This window comes from Limulus polyphemus, unplaced genomic scaffold (assembly GCF_000517525.1).
Source record: "Limulus polyphemus unplaced genomic scaffold, Limulus_polyphemus-2.1.2 Scaffold1096, whole genome shotgun sequence".
NCBI classification, from domain to species: domain Eukaryota; kingdom Metazoa; phylum Arthropoda; class Merostomata; order Xiphosura; family Limulidae; genus Limulus; species Limulus polyphemus.
This window is the reverse complement of record NW_013666706.1, coordinates 337,132-350,235: the sequence shown is the minus strand read 5'-3', so window position 1 is coordinate 350,235 and position 13,104 is coordinate 337,132. Positions and strand designations below refer to the sequence as shown.

At 33.2% G+C, this 13,104-nt stretch overlaps 1 protein-coding gene across 2 annotated transcripts in view; it reads right to left on the bottom strand.

The window, feature by feature from the left end:
- Nucleotides 1-8,554: 8,554 nt before the first annotated feature.
- Nucleotides 8,555-13,104, bottom strand: part of LOC111086434 — a 32,080-nt gene continuing 27,530 nt past the window's right edge. For both annotated transcript variants that reach the window (XM_022389246.1, XM_022389247.1), the window contains exons 3-4: nucleotides 11,306-11,537; nucleotides 8,555-11,132 (exon numbers count right to left, since the gene is read on the bottom strand). In XM_022389246.1, coding sequence (XP_022244954.1) covers nucleotides 9,092-11,132; nucleotides 11,306-11,537 — 2,273 coding nt within the window. In that variant the 3' untranslated portion in view covers nucleotides 8,555-9,091. The remainder of the gene's footprint in view (nucleotides 11,133-11,305; nucleotides 11,538-13,104) is intronic.

Genomic DNA, 13,104 nt, shown 5'->3' with positions numbered 1-13,104 from the left:
TGACCATCTAACTCTTAGTGCAATTTACCAGATATTAATCTCATGCACCCTTTAGCTAGCATCTAAATCAAAACATTGAAAATATAGCTTAAAACAAATTGTTAATCCCAGAGAAGAATTAGCCGTTAGTCTGTGATTACATTCTAGTTCTGTTAATCATAAGAAACTGAAGCAAAGTTCAAAGTTCGTGTGAAAGATAGTAATTTGAGAACATATAACAATGGTGTTAATAAATTAAGCTCGTAAAACATTAAAACTTTCTATATCGCCGTAGACATTAGTGAGGATATTAACGTTTATCATCTCTCTTAAGCATTGTCAGTATAATGTAGTATATAAAAACTACTTAATATTAAGAAAAAAAATTATTCTACAATTAATAAGTCTTATTTTTATTAATTTTAAACCAACAGCATAGTTATCAAGGCCGGGCGTGGTTAATGTGTTCAGTTGTTGGTCAAAAGAACCAGGGTACGAGACGTGATGCCACTTTGCACGTTCGGCTGTAGGCATGTTATCAAAGTAACAATTAATCTCGTTATTCGGTTAAAAGAATTGGACAAAGCCTAGTTATTGGCTACTGGTACAAATTTGGGACGGCTATATCTGAATCTTAGGATTTTCTGATCTGGTCGTTTAGCTACTGCTTAAAAAATTCACTTCTATAGCTCGCAATAATCAAAGTGTAGAATGATAATATATTCCAAAGTTCATAATCTTAACAAAGTTTTCAAAATACAATGAAAAATACCCCAATTAATATATTTCAAAAAACTGAACGATGCTAATCAAAATCAAAATTAAGCAATTAAAACTCGAACTTCAACAACAAAACTTTAACAATAATAACAAAATTAAATGAAAAACTCGTACGGTAATACGAAGTATACTGATTAATATGTAAATCAAGAATGGATTAATGCGAAGAAATAAGAAAGATCCTGAAATTCAGCATCACGCACTTGGATATATAAATCAAATGTGGATTACCGTAAGGAAATATGAAATATTTCGAAATCCAGAATCCCAGATATTAAATAATTCAAATGTGAATTACCGTGAAGATGTATGACATATCTTAAAGAAAAACAACAACAGAATCCTACACATTAAAGTATAAATCATGTGTGGACTAAATTAGGAAATACGAAATATTCCGAAAACTAAGAGTTCTCCCCATGTGTGAACGTACATACATCAAAGATAACCGAGTGTAACAAGTTATATTTATGTCTTAATTTATGACATTATACCCAGCAGTATAATATAGTCATTATACAATACCATTTCTGATCAAAATAACAACAACGTGAAATCTACACACCCAGTCGACGTTCTTTATTGTCTGCATCACTAGAAACTGTCGGTGAGAGATAAAAAGATCCGCTCTGCTAGACGAACTGCTTCAGTCCATTGAGGGTGGGGACATTTTCTTCCCTGACGCCTCTCTCACACAAATGAGAATTTTCGTGGATGTGTAAAGCTCTCCAGGAGGGCTAAAGAATAGTAGCCAAGAGTTGGTTTGGGGACATGAAGAATAGGCGGATTTCACAGTTAGACTCATGATCCCGTCACGGCTCGCGGTCTGTAAATGACGCACTTCGACCACTAATAAATGTCAGACCTTGAGTACCGTATTTTATTAAAGTGTATATAACTAGCTATTCAGAAGTTTTGGGTATAGATTGACTTGTAACTTTAACGTTCACTGTAATCGGTTACAAAAAGAGAATTTCTAAGTTCTGGCAGTTTTGTTCAGCTTGCGTCAATCTTTCAGAAGGACGTTTTTTGTGTGCAGTTTAGAGGAGGAGTGTATAGTAAAGGCGTAAACTATTGGCTAGGAAAACAGTTCAAACAGCAAAGCAGTGCAAGTTCATAGGGAAAGCCGTGCAAATTCACCAACTCAAATTCAGGCCAAGGCAATTTCTTCGCTTATTTCTTTTCACTAAAATCAAACGAGACTAGAATGTGCACGCTCTAACTATTCTCCCACGTTATGGTGAGTTATTTTTCAAGTATATCACGAACAAGTTATATGATAGTCTTCTAAATAAACTCTGTATTGAATTGAAGATATTGAAAGTAGGTTAATCTATTTCAGCAAGTGCCAGTTTACAATACTTAAAGCTATGTAGTTAAGATGTACGCGAGTTACCCATCTATATTTGACACATTACAGAAAACAACGCGTTGTGAGTGATAACTTGCTGTGCTTCCGTGATAACGTTGGTGGTCAACGCATGTCAGAACTGAGTGTGGAAAACCACTCATCCTCGTCCTTGAGCTTTATAGTGAAATTATATTATTTGCTGTGTTGTGCGAGACACAGACTTGGAGACGCCTCTTTTTCCAAAACCGACGATGAAACTAAAAATTTAACTAATGTTTAGACACATCCAATTATAAAGCTTATCAAAATTTGACAACATGCTCGTTAGGGTATATTTGTTTCAGCTACTAACGCGAAACCAAAAAGCCCAACAACAACAAAACAATTTACTTATTATGTGGGAGATGTCTTTAGCGGTATGATCTTGTCTTATTTGTCATTTATTACAAGAAATATGCAAATCATCAACCTTGTCAAACATTCGTCTCTTTTGAGAACTTACTTTTATATATTTCATTGGTAATTGTATTAAAATTTAATATTTTAGTTCTGATTGAAAAAATTAATAAAGAGCCACCAAGGAACCTTGGATCCATAACAACTGGGCTGTGCTCGACTCTGTAACGACTGTATATAAGCATATACGAGTATATATAATTATTTGTTTGAATACTTTCTGCAATATTACAGGTATGTTAAACCTTTTGTACACGATTCTTAGATATGATTTGGGAAAGCAGCATCTAGTTTCACTTGAGAAAACAAAATTATTTTTTTTGGAAGGCTATCTATAGTATGGTATTAACTTAGTCTAAATAAGAAATGAAAATTTTAGCAAGATTAAAAATGTACGATGAAATTAATTCATTGTTAATATAATTGAAATTTTGTTAATTAATACGGTGTATAATCTCTAGTATCAAACAACAAAATAAATGTGCTTTAAACGTTGTTAATTATATTCATGCAAATCTACACCGAATAAGTTACGATCATGTAATACTAATCATTGGTTGTATGGTGGTCAAAATCCGTTATTTTAGTGATAAGACTAGAGTACTTTGTAATGGTTCAAATCTGGTTTGGACTCCGTTTGTCTAGAGTTTTTAGTATGATAAAGCTAGAGTATTTTATCATTAGTTAAATTATGTTTGGACCCCATCTTCCTGGAGTTTAAGGTATGATCAAGACGAAGTATTTTGTAATGGGTTAAAATTATATTTGGACTAATTCGATCTGGAGTTTTTAGGTGCAACAAAGGAGGTAAATTTTCTTTGGACTCCACCTACATAAAGTTTTTAGGGGTACAAAAGCTAAAGTACTTTGTAATGGGTTAAATCTTATTTTAACTCGATCTGTCTGCAATTTTTAAGTTTTTGGATGGACAAAGACAAGGTATTTTGTAAGAAGCTAAATCTTGTTTGTATTCTACCTGTCTACGGTTTTAGGTGTGGTAAAGCTATAGAACTTTATAAGGGGTTAGATTTTTTTTGTACTCCTTCGTGGAATTTTGGGTGTGAGGAAGCTAGAATATTTTGCAATTGTTTAAATCTTGTTCGTACTCCACCTGCTTGGAGTTTTTGGCTCTGATAAAAGTAATATTTTGTAATAGGTCAAATATTATTTGGACTCCATTTGCTTGGTGTTTTTGAGTATTTTTAATGGGTTAAACTTTGTTCGGACTCCATCTGCCTAGTTTTTTTTGGGCGTGATAAAGGTAGTATAATTTGTGAAAGGTTTTAAACGTGTTTGGACTCCACTTGCCTGAGTTTTTAAGAGTGCAAAAGTAAGAGTATTTTGTAATGAATCGGGTCTTGTTCGTACTTCATCTACCTGGAGTTTTTGGCGTGATAAAGACAAAGTATTTTGTTAATGGATTAGATCTTGCTCGAGCTCCATCTGTCTGGAGTTTTTAGATGTGATAAAGCTACGATATTTTGTAACGGGTTAATTATTCTTTAGACTATATCACCACGGAGTTTTCAAATGTGATAAAGCTGAAATATGTTATAGTGGGTTGAATCTTGTTCGGACTCTATTTGCCTAGAGTTTTTAGGTGTGATAAAGTTAAAGTATTTTGTAAAGGGTTGAATCTTGTTCAGAATCCAACTGCTTAGTTTTTTTAGGCCAGATGCAGGCACCGTGTTTGTAATGAGTAAATCTTGTCCGGACTGTAAGTTGCTTATTTTGCTGTGTTTGAAATATCACCAACACTCTTTGAGCTAAAGCCGAATTTAGATGCTTAGATACTTAGCAACTCATACGAGGAAGCGATATGCAGATCAGGATATTGCCAATCTAATACACACTGTCAAGTAGATTACATTGGATTGGAAATTATGCTACTTTAATAAAGATGATAATGTGTGAGAAAGAGCTGGAAGCAGCAGTGACACTGGATGATACTTCTAGTTACCAGGGTGAAGGGGCGGAGGGTGTTTTTGAATTTTTATTCATCGATGTTCTTTCTTATTCACGGCTGGTGTGGCATCCTTTCAAGAATAAATATTGATTCAAAAATAAAAAGAAGTAGACAATTGCCCCAGCTAATTAGATGAGGATTGGATTATTTTCTTTATGCCACTTGTGCTAGGATTAATATATATCGCCAAAGTTCCAAGCACTCAGTCCCTCATTCGCTACCTCACTTCATACGATTTTTACTTTTGAAGCTCCTTTCCCTTAACGGCAAATAATGGCTAAATACAAGTTGTTTTGAAAGCCATTTTAAAGCAGATTAATCTTTTTAACAATCAAACTTTGCAAAAATGTGCGTACTGAGCGTTTCACATTAGCACCCCTACAAAAAAAAAAAAATAAAAAAAAAAAATAGCATCGATTTCTTTTTATTGCCGGACAATGACTGGGGTACTGAAAATTTTGAAATTTTCTAGAATACTTCACGTGGCTCTAGAGTCAGAGTTTCGTTTGATCTAAACTTATGTAAGCTCTGCGCAATTATGAATTTTATTCTGCCTATGATCTATTCACTCTTCAGTAAAGCCCCCCAGTGGCAAGTCTGGGGCCTCACATCGCTAATGGGCATAGCAACAAATAAATAAGGCAAACTCTCCAATATAATATGTATGAAACCGTGGTTCTTTGGTTTACTTATCTTGGTTAATAACGCCACGGATGCGATATCCCTATGTTCCACCTTAATTGGAGGTTATTAATTTCTTTGAAATGAAAAAAAAACAACAACTAAATGGTTTTATTGTCCTTAGATTTTCTCAGTGTATAAAATGCGAATTTTTTTATTGCAATAATTTTATATAGGCCAAATATCCTACAGTACCAAATAAATACATATTTAGTTACGAACATAATCAGCAAACGCCCAATATCCCAGAATGTCTTTCTCCAATTGCAATCTTGACATTTAGGCCAATATCATTATGTGACTGACATACATGTAACACGTTGTTAAAGGCCTTGCTCAACAAAATAACCGCCTTCCTAGAAGTGTTGTATATTAATAACAATGAATTTCTTGGGGTTTACATTTGTTTTTACCGAGTAAAGAAAACAAAAATAACAACGACAGAAAAAAAAAATGCCGCTGTTATCGGAATTTAGTAAACAACTTACACGAACTTAAAGAACGTGTGTCGTTACGAGAGTAGCGATTAAAATAGGCTTAGCGGCTCCGTATGGTCTATACATCAACTCTGGACAACTTTGTTGCGCCACCCTGTGTTTGGCAAATTATCACGTTGAAGAACAGCAATGATGGTAATGGCATATAATACAGTTTTTGCGGAACAGGTTACATAAATTAAAACTTTGGTAAACAAATTACGCTCTAGTTAAATTCACACAGCGTTTGCACCTTATAACCAAACTATATTACCCATTGAAATATCATGCCGTCTGATTATATATATATATATTGCAGGATTATTGCTTATATTGGTTTGAGAAAGCCTGTTTGCCGTAAAAACCTTAGTTTTTATTATTATTTTGAGGCTTTTTAATGTGTAAGTAAGTTCGTCACGATCAATAAATATGTACTAAGGAGGCGAGTCCAGTATAGTAGTGTTACGTCTCCGTGTGTTAATTAATTTTCCGTAACTTCGTTCCGACGAAACTTAAGCGACACAAGTTCTTTACTTAATAAAACTGGTTTATTCTTTCCGAATACAACTTTACCGATACACTTATTCTCAACAGTCGCGTTATAACAAACTATAATAACGAACGAACGTTAACTACAACAATACGTCTCTCTCTGACTGCAGTTCAATTACTCACTATCTGCACACACATTACATTACCCTCCCGCGTCACGTTTTCCCCATCTTATATATACCCGCCTACCCCATCTAGCAAATACTAGAGCATTCATGAAAAAACAAGATAGTTCTAGAAAATAGAGGGCGCCACACCAGTCACGTGACCTCGATGACGCAACAATAGTTTCTCTATACATCTTTTACTGTGAAAACATATGAATATTTTAATATCTAATACGGTGATATTATATCAAAGTAGTCTTTCCATGATTAATTATGACCATATTGAAATTATTTCATTTTAAGCATTTCATTGTCACTCTTTAGTAGTATTTATGAAAGATAGAAACAACTGTTCATCTAAAAATGTAGTTTGTTGAATGAAGTTTGTATAAAGCATTTTAAAAATAACAATGTACTTCTGTTATGAAACAACTATTACTTATGGTTTAATACCTTCTGGTTTCCTTTTGTATAATAAGACTGTCTTGTAGTTGAAAATAAGTATCATCACAGGTTTGTTGGTGCTTCACAGATTTTATTGATTTTCTGAATCATTATCCATGTATAAAAAATCATGTTAAACATATAAGTGATAAATTAAGGAAAATTACAAATAATGAAAGAGAGTCAAACATTGTACAGTTAAATAGGTAGCTTAAGAAAATAATGAAATTTAAAGAATGTTTAACTAGCATTAAAATAATCAAAGAACTTAAAATTACTAAAAAGGATACATCCTGAGTACTTAAAACATGTATGAGATTTCTTTGTTTCTCTAGCAGTTCTCTAAACCTTACACGAAACATAGATCTAGAGATTTCTCATTAATGATTAATGTATGTTAATAAAACTAACTTGAAAATTACCACAGTTAGTTTTTATTCTGTCTTTTCACCACTTATGATATGTGGTGAGCTTTAGATAGACACTGGTTTAAACGTAACATTTTAAAAATGTGGATAATGAAAAAAAGATGCAAGCTTAATTTCACATATTAGCAGGAATCCAGTTACATAACTAACTATGGAATGAGCAAATGCATTTGTATATTAAGTCTATTGTTAATATAACTAACTATACCTGCATTAAAAGTATTCTAAAACATTATCAATTTAACCTCAACAGTATTTTAATACATGGAATAATATTGAGTTATTATGGATGAAGTCGATTTTTCAGTAAATTATTTAAAAATGTAAAATTGGTATTAAAATACCACTTCTATATCTCAGTTCAGTATATTTAGAAAGGCTCTTAATTCAGTAATTTACTGCATGAACCATATACATCTCCCTTGCTGCCTAGTGTGTAGATAAGAGGCTAAATAGTTGTTTCTAGTTGCTAAGTCTCTTAAAGACCGATGAATTCTGTTGCATTGCAATGATTACCATAGCTTTATGTTGTTATTATATATTTGTTTCAGTGTGATCATTTTCAGTTTACTTTCTGAAAGCATAGAATGAGAAAAACATGGTAAGAAGATGTGTGATGCAAAGCTGCATTAGAACTCTGAAGTAGATCCTTAGCAATTAGGTACACCAACTGTCAAAGACCTGTTTTACTGAAATTTTACAGAATAGGTAAAATAGATATCTAAATTATTTTTATTTGATGTATAAAATGCCATCTCAAACAGTTATTTTATCTGAAATACTTATAAACAATTTGTACAGAGTTAATACAAGAAAAACACTGCACTAAAGCTGAAAGTAATTCAAAAGAAGATACCTCATTTGAAGAGTAATATATTAAATTTGCCTTAAAAGATGGTCAACCAAAACTAAAAATATAACAGTATAATTAAAATCAAGATAACAATACAAGACACATTTCCAGAGTGTCACTCACCAAAATATTTTTTTTTCTATTTTGGTTGTCTTAGACTATTTGCATGTTTATTTTGAACTTTGTAATTTTCTAATTTTTAATGACTTATATCTGTGTGTGTCTGTATATATATATTTTATTTTTTGAAGTTTGATTTGGTGAAGTTCAATGTAATGAGGCATTTTTTGTAAATCAAAATTTTTGTACCCATCTCAAGCATCTAAGAAATATGTTATTGGAATAATAATTCTGAAATTTCAGATTGTTAACATTATGAAATAATATGACTAATCTTTAGTAGGAAAGGTTTAGTATGCATTTTTTACATTTAAAGACTCCATAACTTTACTGAGAATAAATCTTGATAAATATAATATTTGAATGACCTAGAATTCTTAATATTACTCTCCTGAATCTCAACAGTTTAATCTCAGAGAAGTACATAAATGCTCCAAAATTTATTCTTATTATTGAGGTAGACTTAACAACAGATTTTGAAAGGACTGATAATTTTTTTACTTAAAATGTAAGTGGGTAATCATAATTATTTCTCGTAATGTTCTCAAGTAACTTTTAAACTTATTATATGATCTTGAATTTCACATATGAAAACTGTTTCAGTTCATTAACAAAACATACTGTCTGCTTCTGGTGGAGGTGAAGCTCACAAAACATTGCTTATCTTATCAAATGGCAGCATAAAACAGTAGGCTGTCTGCTTATTTAACATTGTGAATAGTTAACTTCAGAAGTTTGGGTAATGAGTATTAGAAATCATTGTATTCCCTTTTTGTATATTTCTAAGCAGGTTTCTAAAGCTTCAGGCTTTGGTGTAGTCTTAAAATTGTCTACCTGAACAAATACCAACATTGCAAATAGGGTTTCTACATATTTGTGATTACTGAGTATTTATAACTCATTTCATTTCTACATATCCATTTTCATGTGGCTCATTTTGAAGTTTGCTGTTAGACCAAGAATTAGTATGTTTACTTTTGGCTGTGGAAAGGTGTGTGACCTTGTAAACTTCAACTAATGGCAGCATGTAACAGTAGTCCTCCTGGTTAGCTACAAGACTTGAATAATTTGAAAACCCACCATTAGGCTCATCTGGACTCTCTGGAGATGAGAGAAGTTGATTCATTTTAACTATAGGAAGATTGTGAAGGATATTAGACTGTGTTTCAGTAAAGGCTTCTGAAGAATTCTTATCTAGCATATGCTTGTAAACATTGTTTGAGAGTGTTTTACAGAAGAGCCCATTTTGGTTTTGAAGAAATTTACCTAAGTCTTTGTGCTTTGGTTCTAGGCAGTCTAGCTCTGATAAAAGGGATGGCACTGATTGGATTTGTTGTACTTCAGGTGAAGTGTTAAAACGTAGATGAGAATAAATGGGCCAAGAGTTTTCCTTACAAAGCTCTCTCTTCTGTGCCTGTTGCAAATTGCAGTTGTCTGAGGCATGCAAAGAATTATAACTTGGCAGTGTTGAAAATTGTAAAATGTTACATTGACACTTTTCAACTGCTGAAATTATGTTTCCCTCTGAAGAATGATTTTTGAATGATAACCACCTAAAGGAATCTTCTTCTAGGTGGTGATTGTTTGATTTTCCATTTCTGTCTGATGTACCTTCTCTTTTTTTATGAGTGTCTAGTTTGATTTTTGTACTTGTTGGATATTTTTGTTTCCTTTCAATTTGCCAAAGTTTGGGCAAAATGTTACATTTGGGAACTGTTGCATTCATCATAGTTTCTTCCACTTCAGTTTTGGAACTGTTGCCACAAATAGATTCTGGAACAATAATTTCTTGACAAAAAGATATCTTATATCCTGTAGTTGAGCATTCATTCCTAGAAATTACCTTGGGTGGTAATGGAGGTTTTTCAATATCAGCATTATCTTTACCTGATAGTCTGTTGAACAGCTCCTCTCTGAATTCGTCTATGTCTTCATAAATTCCCTCTTTTGCAATGCTAGGACGTTTTGATGATAACCCCGATCCAACTTCTGCATATGTGTGAGAACTTTGGGAAGCTAAAGATGTCCTTCTGGACCAATCTGGGTCTGCAAAAGCAGACAGTGTCAAGAAACTCTGATTTTCTTCTAAAGATGACTCTGAAAGTGCTCCTTGCAGTTCATTTGATGGGAAAGAATAGCTGTAGTGATTAAGAAAGATGTTTTCATATGACCTCTGTCTGTTAAGTTCACAATAAACTTTATTTTTTTCTGTAGAAGGTGTATTTTGAACATTGGTATTTAGGTTATATGTTGGATCTGTAATTTTCATTTTAGTTTTAGAATTTTCATATTGAAAATTCTTAGGGTTCTGTAGTTTTTTACCTAATAAATCAGCTATTCCCAGCTGACTATTTGTTGCTTTGCTATCATGAAAAACGTTTTTCATTAAAACAGCTTCTGATGACTCATGAAGGCTTTCTTCTGGTGTGGCTGATATGGAAGAAATACTAGAGGAATCACTGCTGTAGTCCTCATTGTCATAATGTTCACTTAGAAGTGAAGTTAAACTGCAGTTCATGATTTCTGGAAAACTTTGTCCAGTTGTATGATTAGAAGAAAGGCTCCAACATAGTGGATCTGAGCAACCTGAAATTCCAGAATCTGAGTGTGTTGACAGAGATGCCCAAGATAATGTGTTAGGTCTAGGCTTACTGTGGATTCGCAAGTTGTTTTCCTTAAAGGTGTGGTCAGTAAGTGTGAGTGACTTGTTGAAGATGAAATTAGGACAATCTAAAATGCTGCGTGTTTCAGGATTAGGTCTCTTGTAGTAATCTTCAGCTTCCCATGTTTGAACTATTCCTTGAAGATCTTGACTGTCTTTTGTTTTCTCTGTGACTGATCCCTCCAAAAGTTGCTGAATAATCTTATTTGCTTTTTGAAGAATCTCTCTCCCTTGAGTACTGTAGAAAAACATTCGACCACTACCAGTGGAACTTTCTCTATAAGTGATACAGTATAACTTAATTAGTCATAATGAATAATAATGAATATTAGGTAAATCATTTAGTAATATGCTGCAAAAATGTTAGTAAGCTAATCTGTTTTATATACGTTTTAGATTATATGACCCTTCACAATTTGACAAATTTTCAACAAAAAATGTTCTGCTTACTTGCTCATATCTATAGAAAAGATTTTCCCTGTATCATCTTCCTGTTCTTGATCTAACAGTGCAAAGCGACATAAGGTGTTGAAGTACCATTCCTGGATCACATCACCTGTTTTTGGATTGGTCAACACAAGCTTTTTGTCAGTAATTGCAAGATAACCAAAGGCTCCAAGTAGGCCTGCTCTGTGTACATACTCATCATCAATGACTGATACTTCAAACTTGGTTGATAGAGCTAAAATAGAATAAAGGAAGAACTTTAGATTAACTGAAAATGAAAAGCCAGTTAATCTCTATGCTACACAAGTTCAGAATTTACATTCACCTTGAAGAAATAGAAAAAAAATATGGCAATTTATGTCAAACACAATAAGAATTATATGGTATCCAAGGAAAACAATAAAATATTTTTTTAATTTTAAAATTACTGTGAAATTACAAACTTTAGTTTTCTGGGTACAAAGTAAAAGTTTATTATAAAATGTCTTTCTTTTCACTTAATGTTAAGTTATTGAAAGTACCTTCAAGTGGGACAGACAATGCTGTGTCAAATTTTTTGTGTGTACTGGAGAAGGAAAGGCAGCTAAGTTGCTGAAGTCAGAGGCTACTTTGACATGACTCCAGCTGGCTTGTGGAGGTTAGAAATGGACCTATCGCTCCTACCCTTCAACATCTCATCTCTATCCCCATCTATAATGTGATGATCTGGAAAATGGGGATTGTCCATGGATATGGGAGCAACTGCATTGGTGAACTTAATTTCCAGCTTAACAGTTAGGGTAAGGCCATAATCTAAGACATCTTCTAAGATTGCCATAAAACGTTTTTTAAACTTAAAAGCATGAGTGAAAAATCTATTACTTTTACTCTGTACAAGAGTTACAAGTCAGAATGATGTTTTAAGCTTTAGTTTCATTTTAAGATCAAAAGCAATGATGTCATCACTGGTCAATATACTGAGAAAAAGGTAAAGAGTTCAGGTTTCAGTGTAGAGTGATGATAAGGGAAATGCACTCTCTAATTCTGCATTGAAGTTTCCCAAGCTATCATTACATAGACCAGGGTTTTTCAAACTTTTGCAACTCAAAGTCTACTTAGTTATTTGGCACAGTAGTAAAGGCTGTTATGTGCAGTTGATGACTCATTAGTTTAGGGTAGTCATAGTCATCCCAAGTTCATGGTAGCTCATAACTGTAGGTCTCATGGTCCACAGATTTCATACTTACTATCTAAAATACAGTGCATTTTACTTCAGCATTTTTAGCAACCTTTCTTACTACTATAAACATATAACTATACCAGCTGCATGTATGTCAATAAACAGTGGTTAAGTGCTTTTCTTCCTGCAAGCAAATCACCCGGTTCTTAGGTGTCATGAGAACATCACTCCAGATGGCATACTATTAAGTGCATATTTTCTTAGTGGTACACTGAAACTACAAAAGACCACTTTCTCGATATGACTTTGCTGTGCAGGAAAAATAGCCTGACAAATAGCAAAGTTTATCCATCTTATCTTACTCTGCACTTTCATAGTATTGATACGTCTCCGTTTGTTAATTAACTTTCCGTAACTTCGTTCCGACGAAACTTTAGCGACACAAGTCTTTACTTAATAAAACTGGTTTATTCTTTCCGAATAAAACTTTACGATACAATTATTTTCAACAATCACGCTAAAACAAACGCTATATCAATGAACGTCAATAATACTTCTGACTGCAGTTCCATTACTCACTATCTACACACACATTACATTATTCCGGCACGTTGTCACCCTCTTTGATCTGCCAGACTACCCT